The sequence below is a fragment of the Piliocolobus tephrosceles genome, chromosome 21 (genome assembly GCF_002776525.5).
Source record: "Piliocolobus tephrosceles isolate RC106 chromosome 21, ASM277652v3, whole genome shotgun sequence".
In the NCBI taxonomy this organism is placed as follows: domain Eukaryota; kingdom Metazoa; phylum Chordata; class Mammalia; order Primates; family Cercopithecidae; genus Piliocolobus; species Piliocolobus tephrosceles.
Genome location: NC_045454.1, coordinates 11,791,801 through 11,809,236, shown reverse-complemented (window position 1 = coordinate 11,809,236; position 17,436 = coordinate 11,791,801). Strand labels below are relative to the sequence as shown.

At 41.9% G+C, this 17,436-nt stretch overlaps 1 protein-coding gene across 1 annotated transcript in view; it reads left to right on the top strand.

The window, feature by feature from the left end:
- The window catches only part of LOC111519945 (insulin growth factor-like family member 2), an 83,791-nt gene extending 68,615 nt beyond the window's left edge, over positions 1–15,176 (top strand). The window contains exons 2-4 of the mRNA XM_023182285.2: positions 14,316–14,369; positions 14,507–14,774; positions 14,960–15,176. Coding sequence (XP_023038053.1) covers positions 14,316–14,369; positions 14,507–14,774; positions 14,960–15,035 — 398 coding nt within the window. The 3' untranslated portion in view covers positions 15,036–15,176. The remainder of the gene's footprint in view (positions 1–14,315; positions 14,370–14,506; positions 14,775–14,959) is intronic.
- Positions 15,177–17,436: the final 2,260 nt, after the last annotated feature.

Below are 17,436 nucleotides of genomic sequence, written 5' to 3'. Positions count from 1 at the left end.
GCATATTGGTAGACAGACACATTCTCATGCAAACAACTGCAGAATTAGGAGAGGAGAGCTAGTTTATTGCATGAATCAATACTGAAGAGCTGGACATCCAATTAAAAGAGAGAGACAGGGAAGAGACTCTTCTACTAACAGTGCACTTTTATAAAGCCCTAACACCTCTCCTGATCTCTGTTTCACCTTCCCACCCATCTCACTGTGGTATGGGAAGGAAGTCAATGGAAAACACAGGAGCACATTATAATAATAGCCCACATGGTATCCCATCACACAAATGAGAGTGATGGTGACAATAAAATAACAGTAAGAAACAAAGAAGGAGCATTTCCTTGGACAAAGCACTCCAGAAACAACAACAAAAAGGTGCTGCCTTTCCGTCTATTCTATGAATCCCAGATGTCTGTTCTATCAGTGTCTGTTGCTTTTTTGTTCTCCCTGGCAGAGTTTTTACAGCCCCTGTTCTTTTTCTAGATTACGCTGCATCTTCACAGTTTCCCCTAAATGACTCTGAAGAATTATAGACAGTGCTGTCTACAATTATAATAATGGATATGGTGATCCATTTCCAAGAAAAAGTACTTCAGATAGGCTGAGGCCCACAAACTGTGGAAGGACAGAATATACTAGGCCCGTGCTTTAATAGCTGGTGCATGCTTGTCAGGGCCCCCTTAGTTACCCTCGCCTGAACTAGAGTTTAGCCTAGAATGAAAGTTTACTAGCCAGCAAAATAGCTCACTTTATCTATTCTTATCAGCTTGCCTGACTACCTAGGTCATAAGTCAAATACTTGAAAAGCCCCCGAGCTGACTTTGATTGCAATGCATTATAGGCTGCAACAACATGCAGTGAGACAATCCTAAAGAAAACACCTAAAAGCCTCAACCCAGCAACCAATAGGCGACATCTGGGAAGATTGTGACCCCATCGTACTCAGCCTATGAGGAACTGGGGGAGAGACTTGTGCACTAGGGGATAAATTGCTTATTGTAACCATACAGGGTGTGCCTGCCTACCAGACACTCAATTTTGCAAGACCATCATTAAAAGTCTTGCTTCCACTGTTTTCTGTGTCTCTGAGTCCATTATTTGGGCTTGGATGGGTGAGTTTGTTTCTCACAGTGCAGGTCTGGAGGTGGACTGAGATGGGGATAGAGGGACCCCTTTGAAACTTCAGGGTGGTTGAATATGGGGAGCTTAGAGACAGCTGGTGTTTGGTGAGTAGTATGCTGTCAGATAAGTAAGAGCCAAGGAATCTCTTCCAAGTGGCTTTGCATGGGCAGAGTTCAAAGAATGACACTCACAGCTTTGAAAGGTTCTAGGGAAGACTTTATCCTGAGGTTTCGAGAGGTCTGAGAAGGTAGCAGCCACTTGGAACAGGTCCAGGAACATCTTACTCAGCTGTTGATGCATTTTTTTCCTTATGCTTTCTGCAACTTCTCATGCCCCACCCTTTCCAAGAGGCCACTGCTTCCGCCCACCTCCCTAAATGTGGAGCCTACGTAAGCCTACGTAAGTCCCTGTGTAAAGTCACTGACCCATCTCCACTGCTGCTGTCCCATCAGCTGCTCTGAAGCTCCATGGTACCCAGAATCTTTGGTAAGGCAACGCTAGCCCCAGGTTGAGCTAATGCCTACTGTTATCTCTAATGTACCTCTGAACCTCATACTTAATTCTCTCTTCCCTATTTAATTCTTGGTTTCCCACCTCATAGTCACTCGTGTCCTCTCTGACTGCATTGCAATCTCTGTCCCCATCTACAAATTCCAGAAGCTTAACCCTTCTCAGAGCCCTCCCTGCATTTCCTCACCTGCCAAGCCCAGTCCCCAGAACCTGCACACAGAGTCAGTCCCAAATTCCACTGTGAGTTGTTACAGCAACCAAAGAAACTCAGAGACAACATCTTGTGCTCCATGATCATGATCTGGTGATCCCAGAGTCACCGTCATTCTCCTTCTGCTCTCAGCCGATCTTTATTTTTGAACTCCTGGGCTCAGACTCAGAAGGGACTACTGGTGAGAATGGGTGTGGTGAGTGGAGGGAGAAGAGAAGAGGGAGGATTATAGCACTGTAGATAGGGTTGGGAGCTCCCAGAGGAGCCTGCCAGCTCATCAGCTCTGACTCTTCCAGATATTGAACTGTGGTTGTGCCAGTTGACACTCAGGATTGGAGACCAGATCTGCAATCTCTTGGGACTGTGATGAGGGGATCATCCTGCCCTCAAACCAGACCCAGCTCTGTAGCCCAGTCACTGCTGCCTGGAGTTCCTGGGCTCTCAGCACCAGGAAATCATGAGGTTCAGTGTCCCAGGCACGAGGATCGACTACACCAGGAGTGTGCTCAAGTAAGGGCAGCCCAGGCGGTGGACTGTTTTGTTGTTTGTATTCTATCAAGATGAGCAATGCCTGCTGTGTTCGTTAACTTCTTTTGGGCAACTATCGCTCTCTCTCTCTTTCCTCTCTTCTCTCTCTCTCTCTTTCTCTCTCTCTCTTTCTGTCCCTCTCTCTCTCCCCCTCTCTCCCTCTCCTCCTCCTCCCCCTCTCCCTCTCTCCCTTTGTCTCCCATCGCCCTCTGCTCTCATCCCCTCTCCCCTCCCTGTCTTTTCCCTCCTCTCCTTCTTTCTCTTACTTTCTCTCTCAAGTTGAAGGAAGAGTAGCTCAATCATATTCCAGAATTGCTTTTTACCCCCTAGTCACCTGGCCCCACAGCCCCCGACCACCGCATGCCCACTCAGCTGTTCCTTCCCTTCCCCTCTACCCTCACCCCTGGCAACCACCAGTCTGCTTTCTGTCTCTTTGGATTTACCTATCTGGGACATTTCTTATAAATGGAATCACACCATATGTGACCTTTTGTGTCACTTTTTTTGTTTTTTTTGTTTTTTTTACTTAATGTTTTCAAGGCATATCCCTGTTTTAGAATTTATTAGTACTTCATTCCTTTTTATAACGAAATAATATTCAATTGTATCCACATATTAGCATTCATTTATCCATTCATCTGTTGATGGACACTTGGGCTGTTTCCACCATTTGGCTATTGTGAATAGTGCTGTTACAAACATACGTATACATGTATTTGCTTGAGAACCTGTTTTCAGTTATCTTGGGGTGTAGCCTTAGGAGTGGAATGGCTAGGCCACAGGTAATTCTGTTTAACTTTTGGAAGAATTGGCAAACTGTTTTCCACAGAGGTTGCATCAGTTACACTCCCACCAGCAGCGTATGAGGGCTCACATTTCTCTGCAGATTCTCCAGCCTTTGTTATTTTCTATTTTTCTGTTTATTACAGTTATCTGGGTGGGTGTGTATGAATATCCTGTGTAGTTTTAATTTGCGTTTCCTTAGTAAATAACAACCCTGAGCGTCTTTTCCATGTCCTTATTGGCCATTTGTATTTCTTTTTGAGAAAAGGTTTATTCAGATTTTTCCATGTTTAAATTGGGTTATTTATGTTATTATTATTTAGTTGTAAGAGTTTTAAAAGATATTCTGGATACTCATCCCTTATCATATATATAATTTGCAAATACTTTCCTCATTATGTGGATTGTCTTCATTTCCTTGATGCTATTGCTTGTAGTGCATAGGTTTTTAATTTTTGATGAAGTCTATTCTTTCTTTTTGTCTCTTGTGCTTTTGGTGTAATATCTAAGAAAATGTTACCTAACTCGAGGTCATTAAGACTTACTTCTGGCCAGGCGCGGTGGCTCACGCCTGTAATCCCAGCACTTTGGGAGGCCGAGACGGGTGGATCACAAGGTCAGGAGATCGAGACCATCCTGGCTAACACGGTGAAACCCCATCTCTACTAAAAATACAAAAAATTAGCCGGGAGTGGTAGCAGGCGCCTGTAGTCCCAGCTACTCGGGAGGCTGAGGCAGGAGAATGGCGTGAACCCAGGAGGCGGAGCTTTCAGTGAGCCAAGATCGTGCCACTGCACTCCAGCCTGGGTGACAGAGCAAAGACTCCATCTCAAAAAAAAAAAAAAAAAAAAAAGACTTACTTCTATGTTTTCTGCTAGGAATCTTTTTAAGAAGTTGATGAAGAATAATTGTGTATATTTATGGGGTAAAATATGATTTAATATATGTTTGCCTTGTTAAATGATTAAATCAAGTTAATTACCATATCTACCACCTCATATACTTCTCTGTCACTGGAACATTTAAAATATACTCTTCAGCAATTTTGAAATATATAACACACCATTTGTTTTTTTATGAGGCAGGGTCTTACTCTGATGCCCAATCTGGAGTGCAGTGGTGTGATCACAGCTGACTGTATCCTCCACCTCTGAGGCTCGAATGATCCTCCCACCTCAGCTCCCACGTAGCTGAGACCACAGGCACGCACCACCACACCACGCTAATTTTGTTTTTCATGGAGACGATGTCTCACTGTGTTGTTCAGGCTGGTCTCCAACTTGTGGGCTTAAGCAACCCTCCTTCTTGGCCTCCCAAAGTGCCAGGATTGCAGGTGTGAGGCATCACGTCCAGCCTACAATACACTATTATTAATTATAGTCACCGTGCCCTGCAGTAGATCTCTAAAACCTATCTTTCCTGTCTAACTGTAACTTTATATCCTTTGCATATCTCCCTGTTCCCATCTGCCCACACCCATCCTCGTAACTGCCATCCTCTCTACTTCTATGAGTTCAACTCTTTTAGATTCTACATACAAGTGAGATGGTGTGGTATCTGTCTTTCTGTGTCTTGCTTATTTGCCATTTCTGCTAAGAGCTGTATATGTTTTGCTCTTGTATTTAGGTCTATAATATATTTTGAGTTAATTCCTGTGTATGCTGTGAGGAAGAGATTCTCTTTCTGCCCACTCTTTTATGTATGAATATACGGTTTTCCCAGCACCATTTGTTGAAAAATCATTTGTTCATCATCCTAGCACTTTCATTGAAATTTGATTTCAACAGATCTAAGGGTTTATTTTCTGACTGTTAGTTTGATTCATTGATCTCTATGCCTATCCTGTGTGTCAGCTCCTACGCTGTCACTGTAGCTTTGTGGTAAGCTTTGAAATCATGAGGTATCAGTTCTACAATTTTGTTCTTTTTCAAGATCGTTTTAGCTATTCCGGGTCCCTTACATTTCAATATGAGTTTTAGGATCAACTGATTAATTTCTTCAAAGAAGGCTGGGTGCTGTGGCTCATGCCTGTAATCTCAGCACTGTTGGGAGGCCAAGGCAGGTGGATCGCTTGAGCTCAGGAGTTAGACACCAGCCTGGGCCATATGGTGAGACCCCGTCTCTACCAAAAAATACAGAAAATTAGCCAGGCGTGGTGGTGTGCATCTGTAGTCCCAGCTACTTAGGAGCCTGAGGTGGGAGGATCACTTAAGCCTGGGAGGTGGAGGTTGCAGTGAGTCATGATCGTGCCACTGCACTTCAGCCTGGGTGACAGAGTGATACTTCATTTCACAAAAGTTCTTTGATATGGATTGCATTGATTCTATAGGTCAATTCGGGAGTTTTGGCATCTGAACAATATTAAGTCTTCCAATTTGTGTACATGGATGTATTTCCATTTATTTATATATTCTTAATTCTTTTCAACAATGTTTTGTTATTTTAGTGCACAAATCTTGCACCTCTTCTGTTCAATTTATTCATAAGTATTTTATTCTCTTTGGTACTATTTTATGTGGAATTGTTTTCTTAATTTCATATTTAGATGGTTTTTTACTAGTGTATACAATTGCTTTTTATAATGTTGATCTCTTGTATCTTACAACTCTGTTGAATTTTTCTATTAGTCTTTAGGTCTTAGTAGCTTCCTTAGGTTTTTTCTTTTTCTTTTTCTTTTTTGAAACAGAATCTCACTCTATCACACAGGCTGGCATGCAGCGGCATGATCATAGCTCAATGCAGCTTTGAACTCCTGGGCTCAAGTGATCCTCCTGCCTCAGCTTCCTGAGCAGTTAGAATTACAGGCGTGTGCCACCATCCCTGGCTACTTTTTTATGCTTTTATTTTTATAAAGACGGGATCTCGCTATGTTGACCAAGCTGGTTTCAAACTTCTGACCTCAAGTGATCCTCCCCACTTGGTCTCCCAAAATGCTGGGATTACAGGAGTGAGCCACTGTGCCTGGTCCTTAGGATTTTTAACATACAAAATCATGTCATTTGCAAATAGAAATCATTTTACTTTATCTTTCTCAGTCTAAATTCATTTTCTCTTCTTGCCTAACTTTCCTGGCTTGAACCGCCAGTGCTGTGTTGAATAGAGTGGTAAGAGTGGATATACTTGTCTTGTCCCTGATATCAGGGGGAGAGTATTCAATCTTTCACAGTTAAGTATGATGTTAGCTATGAGTTTATTGTAGATGCTCTTTAACAGGTTGAGGAAACTCTTCTATTCCTAGTTTGTTCTTTGTATTTTATCATGAAAGAGTGTAGATTTTGTCAAATGCTCTTCCAGTATCATTTGAGAGAATTCCGTGTCTTCCCCCTATAGTCTAGTAATATAGTGTATTATATTAATTGATTTTCATATGTTGAACCAACTTTGCATCCCTGGAATAAATCCACTCGGTCATGGCATATCATTCTTTATATATGCTGCTGGATTTGGGTTGCTACATTTTGTTGAGGATTTTTGAACTTATATTCATAAGAGATGTTGGTCTGTAGTTTTTTTTCCTTGTGATGTCTTTGTCTGATTTTGGTATCAGGGTAATACAGGCCTCAGAACAGATTGGAAAGTTGTGCTTGTTTTTTTTGAAAAGTTTGTGAATGACTGGTATTAAGTCTTCTTTGACTGTTTTGTAAAGTTCACCATCTAGGCCTGGATGGGCATTTCTCATGTGTGGATATTCCTCATTCTCTGCATCCTTGCCAGCATCTGTTATTTCTTGTCTTTTTAATAAAAGCCATTTTAACTGAGATGAGGTATTTTATTGTGGTTTTGATTTGCATTTCTCTAATGTGAGTAATGCTGAACATTTTTTCATATACTTTTTTTCATATATTTGAGTGTTTGTATGTCTTCTTTTGAGAAATAGGTATTCAGATCTTTGGCCCATTTTAAAATCAGATTCTTTATTTTTCCCAGCAATACAATTATGTACATATTGTTTTATGCCATTACTTTTAAGACCAGTTAAGAGAAGAAAGGATAAGAAATAAGCAATTATACTGTTTTCATAAGGAGTTACAAATTATATAATTGCTTGTATAATTACAGAATTCTGTTTTATTAGTGCTCTCCAGAGGGTGCAGCCTTGGGCATGAGTGCTGGATCGCTAACTACTCCAGATAATTACGGTTTTAGCTGGGTTCTTTTTTTTTTTTTGGGTAGCTTTTGCCTGTTTCTTACAAATTATACATATATATGTATACATATATATGTGTGTGTGTATATATACACATATATATATTTCTTTTTTTACTTTAAGTTCTGGGATACATGTGCTGAACGTGCAGGTTTGTTACATGTGCCACGGTGGTTTGCTGCACCTATCAACCCGTCATCTAGGTTTTAAGCCCCGCATGCATTAGGTATTTGTCCTAATGCTCTCGCTCCCCTTTCCCCCTAGCCCCTGACAGGCCCCGGGGTGTGCTGTTCCCCTCTTTGTGTCCATGTGTTCTCACTGTTCAACTCCCACTTATGAATAAGAACATGTGGTTTGGTTTTCTGTGCCTGTGTTAGTTTGCTGAGGATGATGATTTCCAGCTTCATCCATGTTCCTGCAAAGGACACGAACTCATTCTTTTTGACTATTCTTTCCCTGATGTTTCTGTTAAGCTTCTGGCTCATCTGCCTTTGTTGGTATCACTTGCATCTGTTAGACCCTCTAATTGTTAATTGATCGCTCTATTCTTTTTAATAGGCCTACAGCACAATGCATAAATCATTCTGTAGGCTGCTTAATGTCTAGCCCTTTTGGCAAGACAGAGTGTTGCCAGGGTTTGAGGCTGTCTCTGACCCCAGGAGGGCCCTTTTTAGTTGTCTCTTTTTCTGATTTTCTCTGTTAAGCTTCTGCCTGGTGTTTTTGTTTCTTGTTACTACCATCACGGAATTACCACCCTCTTCTTGTTTTTTTAGCACCAAAATTTCCAATTTTTTTGTACAATGTCCTTAGGCATGTACTTCTCCACACTTTATTTCAAGAAAAGCCAGTTTTAGGGAGACTTGTGGAGCTCTCTGTTCTGATGGCCTCCCTCTCCCCGGGACAGAACCGCTGAGCCACTGGACTGGAGCTGGTGTCAGGGACAGGAGCCAGCTTCTCCTGCGGCGATGTCTTTGCTCTAACAGCTGGAACACTGGGAGGGGGTGGTAGCTGCCAGTCTTCTCGGTTTGCCCTTTCCTGCGTGGAACCTCTGCCCCATGAGTGAACTCAGGCAGGATCAATGAAGCCCAGTGTGCTTCACCTGCTAAACTGGGCCTGGAACTTCCATGCTAGGAGGAGGAGCTGGATGGGAGAAGGAGCTCTGGTCCTGTAAGCCACAATTTCTAACTAATGTAGAGCATCTGCAACATGGAGGCAGCAGGATAAAAGATGCTGGTGTGGCCGGCGCGGTGGCTCACGCCTGTAATCCCAAGCACTTTGGGAGGCCGAGGTGGGCGGGTCAGGAGATGGAGACCATCCTGGCTAACACGGTGAAACCCTGTCCCTACTAAAAATACAAACAAATTAGCCGGGCGTGGTGGTGGGCACCTGTAGTCCCAGCTACTCTGGAGGCTGAGGCAGGAGAATGGCGTGAACCCGGGAGGCGGAGCTTGCAGTGAGCCGAAATCGCGCCACTGCACTCCAGCCTGGGTGACAGAGCGAGACTCCGTCTCAAAAATAATTAATTAATTAATTAATTAATTAATTGATGCTGGTGTGCTGCCCTTTCTGGACTGAAACTGTAACCCTGTGCTGGGAGCTGGGGAGAGGTGGGGTCCCATTTTCTTGTCCGTGACTACCCAGCATAGAGCTTCAATTACACAAAGTTGGCTGGGGATGTGGGGAATAGGGGTAATTTGTGGCTTAAATGCCCTCAGACTCTTGCTACTCTAAACAGATTGAGTAGAATTTCTTGAATAAACATTTCTTCATTTGCTGTATGCCCTTAGGACAATTTCCTGAGACTTAACTAGTTGTTTTTATATAAAAAATTTTTTTTCACCAGTTAAATGGTTGTTTTGCTGGGAGGAAGGTGTCCATGCTCTTCCACTGACTTCTGGAAGTCCTGCTTTATAGTTTGAAATATTTTGCGTTTAAGTCTATGACCCATTTCAAATTAATTTTCACATTTGGTATGAAATAAGGGTTGAGATACACCCCCCACCACCATGTAGATATCCATTAAAAGGACTAGTCTTTGCCTAGTGAGTTGTAGTGGTACATTTGTCATAAATCACTGATGGCCTATGTGTGGATCTGTGTCTGAACTCTGTTTCATTCCATGGATCAATCTGTTTATCTTTCGCAATACCGCACTCTAAATTATTATAGTTTTATAAAACTTCCTGATCTGTTAGTGTAAGTCCTATAACTTTGTTTAGTTTCTTCAATTGGCTATCTTGTCATTTTCATTTTCTGGTAATTTAAAAAATATATATGTATAGAGTCAGGGTGTCACTGTGTTGCTCACGCTGGTCTTGAACTCCTGGGCTCAAGCAATCCTCCTGCCTCAGCCTCCCAAAGTGCTAGGATTACAGGTGTGAGCCACTGTACCCCACCATCACTTTCTGATAAACTTTAGAATCACTTTGTTACCTGATACAAAACATTGCTGTCATATTTATTGAGTTTGATTGAATTTATAGATCAGTTTGGGGAACATTGACATCTTTGTTATATTGAATCTTCCAAAGCATGAACATGGCATGTTTCCCATTTACTTAGGTGTTCTTTAGTATCTTTCAGCAGAGTTTTGCAGAGGTTTCTCACCTTTCTTTAGATTTAATTCTAGGTATTTGTTATTTTTGATGTCATTGTAAGTGGTAGTGGGGAACTGGCTTCTATCTAGAGCCATAAACAAACCTCAACAAGTTCTAAAGTATTGGAGTTTAAAACAGAGTAAGTTGTCTGACCATAATTTGATCAAACTGATGACTACAGAAAGATCTCCAAGCACTTGGAAGCTAAGCAACACAACTCTAAATAACTTATGGTTTAATGATGAGTCTCAAAGATTTTTAAAAATATATATAACTTAATGAAATGAAAATACAATATATCAAAATTTGTGGAACGTATATAAAGCAGTGCTAAGGGTGAAAGTTATTGTGCTAAATAGTTGTATTAGAAAACAGGAAAAATCAATAGTCTAAGCTCCCACTTCAAGAAGCTAGGAAAAAATAAAAGAGCGAAATAAACCCAAAGCAGGAAGAAGAAGGAAATAATAAAGAGGAGAGCAGGAGTCAATAAAATTAAAAACAGAAAAATAGCTTAGAAAATCAATGAAATAAAGAGTTAATTCTTTGAAAAGATCAATAATCTTTTGATAGTTTTAGCACAACTCTCAATAAACAAAGAGAAGACACAAATTGTCAGTATCAGGAATGAGACAGGAGATATCACTATAGGTTTTGCAGACACTAAAAGAATAATAATGGAAAAACTAGGAATAACTCTACACAGTTGGACAACTTAGATGAAATGGACCTCCCATTTAAAAGTACAAATGGCTGGGCGCGGTGGCTCACGCCTGTAATCCCAGCACTTTGGGAGGCCGAGGCGGGCGGATCACGAGGTCAGGAGATCGAGACCACGGTGAAACCCCGTTTCCATTAAAAATACAAAAAAATTAGCCGGGCGAGGTGGCGGGCGCCTGTACTCCCAGCTGCTCAGGAGGCTGAGGCAGGAGAATGGCATGAACCCAGGAGGCGGAGCTTGCAGTGAGCCAAGATCATGCCACTGCACTCCAGCCTGGAGGACAGAGCAAGACTCCGTCTCAAAAAAATAAATTAATTAATAAATAAAAAAATAAACAAAAGCACAAATGATCACAACACACCCAATATGGAATATATCATTTTGGTAGCCTTATAACTATTAAGGAAATCGAATTCAGAATTTAAAATATCTCCTAAAAAGGAAATCTTCTAGCCCAGATGGTTGCACTTGAGAATCTACCAAATGTTTAAAAAGAAATTAACACCAATTCTGCACAGTCTCATCCAGAAAATAGAATAGGAAGGAATACTTTTCAATTCATTTCATAAAATCAGAATTACTTTGCTACAAAAGTCGTAAAAAGACAGACAAACAAGAACAATGACAACAACAAAGCAATGAAACTATAGACCAGTGTCCTTCATGCAAAAAAATCCTTGACAAAATATTTGTAAATGAAATTCAGCAATGTAAAAAAAATACTTACACACCGTGACCGTGTAGGGTTTATTCCAGAATATAAGCCTGGCAGAATATTTCAAAAATCACTGCCAGTGTAATCCACCATGTTAATATGCTAAAGAAGAAAAATGACATGATCACATCAATTGATGCTGAAAAAGCAACTGATAAAATTTAACAGCCATTCATGATTTTTAAAACTCCCAGAAAAACAGGAATAGGGGGAACTTCCTCAACTCGATAAAGTCCATCTACAAAAACCCTACAACTAATATAGAAAGTAATGGTGAAAAAGTGAATGCTTTCCGCCCAAGACTGAGCAAAGGAGACGAAGTCTGCTTTCACCATTCTTGTTCGGTGTATTGCTGGACATTCTAACCAGGGCAATAAGTCAAGGAAAAAAAGAATTAAAATTTGTACAGATTGGAAAGGAAGCAATAAAACTGCTCCTATTTGTAGGCCACACAATTGTCTATGTAAACAGTCCCAAGGAATCTAAAAATTCACTCCTATAACTAATAAGTGAGTTTAGCAAGGTTTCAGAATGCAAGATCAACATCCAAAAAAGCAATCGTGTTTCTTCATACCAATAATGAACATGTGGACACTGAAGTTAATAAGAAAATAGCACCTGCAGTTGTTCAAAAATGAAAAAGTTAGGTGTAAATCTAGCAAAACATGTACAGGACTTATATGCTGAAAATTACAAAATGCTCCTGAAAGAAATAAAAATAAATAGAGAGACATGCCATTTTCGTGGATTGTAAAACTCGACTAGTAAAGATATTAGTTCCACCCAAATTGATTGCAATTTGTTTTATTTCATTTTATTTTATTTTATTTTATTTTGAGACAAGAGTGTCGCTCTGTCACCCAGGCAGGAGTACAGTGGCATGATCTTGGCTCACTGCAATCTCCGCCTCCCGGGTTCAAGTGATTCTCCTGCCTCAGGCTCCTGAGTAGCTGGGATTACAGGTGCACACTACCATGCCCGGCTAATTTTTTTGTATTTTTAGTAGAGACGGGATTTCACCCTGTTAGCCAGGACGGTCTTGATCTCCTGACCTCATTCGTGATCCACCCACCTTGGCCGCCCAAAGTTCCGGGATTACAGGTGTGAGCCACCGCGCCCAGCCTGATTGCAATTTCTATCAAAATCCCAGCAAGATTTTGTTTTTCGGGGGGTGGGTGGGTATAGACAAGATTCTGTCTTTATATGGAAAGGCAGAGGAACTAGAATAGCAAAAACAGTTTTGACACTTGTACCTTTTCTTGTTAATTTCATATACAGCTTTTCTTGAATAACCAAGCTGACAGGTGAGGCTCATCAAGAATATCCAGATTCTTGATCTTCTCAGGCTCTGTAAAGGAGGCCAATACCCTTCAACATGCATGGGAGGCGAAGAATGGAGCTTGGGAGAGAAGAGCTCTCCCTAAGGTTATGATGTGGTCAGGATGATGATGAGTCACGGCTCCCCCACAAGTTATGGCAGCGGGTGGGGGGATGGAGTGTCAGATCAGTCGTCATCATGAGGGCTGGCTTCTTTACTGCCCTCCTGCCAGATCTGCTACCTTCCTCATAGGCATCGGTTTACCTTGTGATTTTGTTTATCTGGACTGCACTCTCAGGCGCTGTATCACGTATCATCTGCCACTTACTATTATTACAATCTGCACTCTAGAACCACATGCCCTTTGGATCCTCACAACAACTCCATGAAAAAATCGCAGCTGTCACTCTTCTCTGGTTCTCTTTTGGAGTTTATGGTGCCTGTGCACCTCTGCTAGATACATGAAAACTGTGGATATGACTCCAAATAGTTCTCCAGGGAGTAAACAACGTGGTTTGGGGACATCATCTTTTGAAACTTCTAAGGATACAGTGCCTGGGAAATACAGCATTAGAAGGTGTTTAGTAGAAGGGGGATTAAAATAGATGGGAAGAGCCACCTTCTCTAGTTGCATGTTAATTGGTAACGGCCGATGGTACTGAAGGCCATCAGCTTCCTCAAGCCACAACATGGAGTAGGACTCAGAGCTGCATTCACTGTCTGATATGGAGTAGCCCAGGAGAGGAAAAAGGTTACAGTATAAGGGGAATATTTTTCATTTGCAAGTGCAGAAGACAAAAACGAACACCTTTCCTCTTATTTTGCTCACATAACCTCGTTGTCACCTGCCTGTACATGCTTTCAAAATAGAGTCAATCCTGGAATATTTGAACTTGGATCACTATGCTAGTCAGGTGATCGCATCCATAAAAAACCTTCATATTCCATCATTTTTTTCCATTTCCTTTATCTCTCAACCTTCACCCACAGCCATGGTGTCAGCAACTGCAGAACAAATGAGGAGAGCCCCAACTTTTAGACCTACTTTCCATCTCTACAGAAAATAGAAACTTACCTGGGTGTGGTGGCACATGTCTGTAGTCTCACCTACTCAGGAAGCTGAAGTGGGAGGGTCGCTTTAGCCCTGGAGTTCGAGGCTGCAGTAAGTCAAGATGGCACCACTGCACTCCAGCCTGGGTGACAGAGTAAGACCCTGTCTCAAAAAACAAAAAGCAAACAAACAAACAAAAAGACCTACTCAAGCCCAATACTATCTCCAAAACAATCCTGCACCCCAGTTCTGCACTTGTCAATCTTACTCAGCTTCCTTCCTCCTTCCTTATCACCTGAATCTTAACCATGGTTAATCTTTAATAGCTGTTCCCTCCTTTGTCCAACTGGTAAACTTCACAATATTCTTAGAATCATAAACAAAGATATTCCAAGAGTTTTCCCTGTATTCTCTTTCCTAGCAGGGTCCACGCTTCTCTGGCCCCACTGTCTGAACTCTTAACTGTGTCAGGCGCTAGATCCTATGCAAAGATTGTTCCAAACCCAAGCCTTTAGAGCTAATCTGGAACTAAGCCTTCCCCACACTGGCGTGCCCTCCCTGAGGTCAACCTAGTGGCCACACTTCCAACCCCATCCTTAACCTCCTTTCTTTCTCTCCCAGCTCCTACTTATGTGTCAGTCTTTCTCCTCCTCTGCTGCCCAAGGGAAGTCATCGGTGAGTACAAGGATGGGCAAGAGTGAAGAGGAAGGAGGCTGCCTTTGGAAAGTGGGTGTGGGGGTTCACAGAGGGCTCCTGATTGGAGGATGTAGTGACTGGTCATCCTTGGGCTCACACCATCAATGTCTGTCCAGCTCCCGCTGGCTCACAGCCATGGCTGTGCCAGCTGGCACCCAGGTGTGGAGACAAGATCTACAACCCCTTGGAGCAGTGCTGTTACGATGACGCCATCCTGTCCCTGAGCCAGACCCACCAATGTGGTCCCCACTGCACCTTCTGGCCCTGCTTTGAGCTCTGCTGTCCTGAGTCCTTTGGCCTCACAAATAATTTTGTTGTGAAGCTGAAAGTTCAGGGTGTGAATTCCCAGTGCCACTCATCTCCCATCTCCAGTGACTGTCACAGGTAGGGACCCTGTCCCTGGCCAGGGGGTGGGGGGTAGGGTGGAAATGAGGAGGGGACTCTAGATGTCTTCATCACTCCTTTTGAAGAGTCTTGGCCCTGTAGTCTAATCTCTAGCAGTTTCTCAAATATTTTCAGTTATCTCCTTGTCTGTTATTCATAATTTCTTGGTTTCTTTTTCTCTGCAGCAAAAGATATTTTTCCCTGAGAAGACATAGAAAATCAACTTTCACTAAGGCATCTCAGAAACACAGGCTGGGGTAATATGTGTGACAGTAAAGAAGCCTGAGGAATTTACAAAATGGTACAACTCCAAGCCATTGTATGGCCCATGTGGGAGGCTGATGGGACATGGAGAATGACAGTAGAGTATCAGGAAATAAATAAAGTGTTTTTTCCTGTGTATACACCTGTACCCAATGTCGTCTCCTTTCTTTTTTTTTGGATTTAAATAGGCAAGGAAGACTATTGCAATGGGGGAAAGAGATTGAACTCAGCTCTGCTGAAATGAAAGGCTGGAGAGTTTTTAAGTACACTATTACTGTGTGAGAGTCTAAGTCTCTTTGAAGGTCTTTAAGAATTTCCTCTGTTAATCTGAGTGCTTCTCTGTTAGGGGCAAACATATTTAGGATAGTTAGCTCTTCTTGTTGAATTGAACCCTTTACCATTATGTAATGCCCTTCTTTTTAAAATCTTTGTTGGTTTAATGTCTTTGTCTGAAATTAGGATTGCAACTCCTGCTTTTATCTGGTTTCCATTTGCTTGGTATATTTTTCTCCATTCTTTTATTTTGAGGCTATGAGTGCCATTAAGTGTGAGATGGGCTTCTTGAAGACAGCATCCCATTGGGTCGTGCTTTTTTATCCAGCTTGTTAGTCTGTGCCTTTTAAGTGGGGCATTTACCCGTTCACATTAAAGGTTAGTATTGATATGTGTGGATTTGATCTGTCATTGTGCTGTTAGCGGGTTATTATGTTGGCTTGTTTGTGTAGTTGCTTTATAGTGACACTGGTCTGTGTGTTTAAGTGTGTTTTTGTATTAGCTGGTTGTGGTCCTTTAATATTTAGTGCTCCTTTCAAAATCTCTTGTAAGGCAGATCTGGTGGTAATGAATTCCCTCAACATTTGCTTATCTGAAAAGGATCTTATTTCTCCTTCACTTAGGAAGCATAGTTTGGCTGGATATAAAATTCTTGGTTGAAGATTTTTTCTTTAAGCTAAGAAGTCTGCTGTTAGCCTGATGGGGTTCTTTTTGTAGGTGACCTGCCCTTTCCCTCTAGATGCCTTTAACATTCTTTCTTTCATTTCAACCTTGGAAAATCTGGTGATTATGTGTCTTGGGGATGATCTTCTTGTGTGGAATCTTGCAAGAGTTTTCTGTATTTCCTGAATTTGTCTGTTGGCTTCTCTAGCAAGGTTGAGAAAGTTTTCATGGACAATATCCTGAAATATGTTTTCCAAGTTGTTTGCTTCCTCCCTCTCCCTTTCAGAGATGCCAATGATTCATAAATTTAGCCTGTTTACATAATTCCATACTTCTTGGAGGTTTGTTCGTTTCTTTTTATTCTTTTTTCTTTATTTTCGTCTGACTATCTTATTTCAAAGAACCAGCCTTCAAGTTCTGAGATTCTTTCCTCAACTTGGTTTATTCTAATGTTAATACTTGTGATTGCATTGCGAAATTCTTGTATTGTGTTATTCAGCTGTGTCAGACCTGTTAGGTTCTTTTTTATACCAGCTATTTCGTCCTTTGGTTATTGTATCACTTTATTGTGACTGTTTGTTTTCCTTGGATTGGGTTTTGCCATCCTCCTGAATCTAAAAGATCTTTGTTTCTATCCATATTCTGAATTCTACTTCTGCCATTTCAGCTAGTTCAGCATGGCTAATAACTCTTGCAGAACTGGTGTGGTTGTTTGGAGGACATATGACCCTCTGGCCATTTGAGTTATTGGAGTTCTTGCATTGGTTCTTTCTCATCTCTGTGTGTGGGTGTTCCTTTGACTGCAGTGTAGGTTAAGTACAGTCAATAGACTTCTTTTCTGGATGTTTTCACCAGGCTGAGGCTTTGTGTGGGGTCTTTATTTGAAGCTGACTTCTTGTCTCTGGTTTCAGAGGCAGGATATGTTAGTAAGGTATTATTTATGTTGAAGCTTTGGGGTGTGATCCAGCAGGTGGCACTTAGGCTTATTGGGCAGTTGTGTGGCTCCCCTATGTTTCCTCACAGTTACAGCTGTGTTCCCTCACAATGCTCTGAATGTGTGGGTTCCTCTCCCCCTTGAGTGCTGGCTGTAGATTATGACTTGGGACTCCTGGGCTGCCCACTGCAACTCTGGGGTGATCTCAGTGTTCATGTTCCTTCCTCAAGTTGGAAGCAGCAGAGGAAGGGATCTTAGTAGTGGTTGTGGCCAAGGGTTGTTTGCTTGTCTCCTGGGGGCTCCATTCCAGAGAGATGAAGGTCAGCAGTCACTCAGTGCAGTCAGCCCAAGATGGAGCATCTGGGCTGTGGGTCCATGCCAGGGGTTCCCTGCCTGGTGATGAACGGTGGGAGAGGGGGTATGGGACCCGTGGGAAACACACGGATCTCCTCTCCTTGGGTTGACTGCAGCTAGTTGGAGGTGTGAATAAAGCACTTAGGGCCTTTGTTCCTTTGTTAGTCTGAGGGT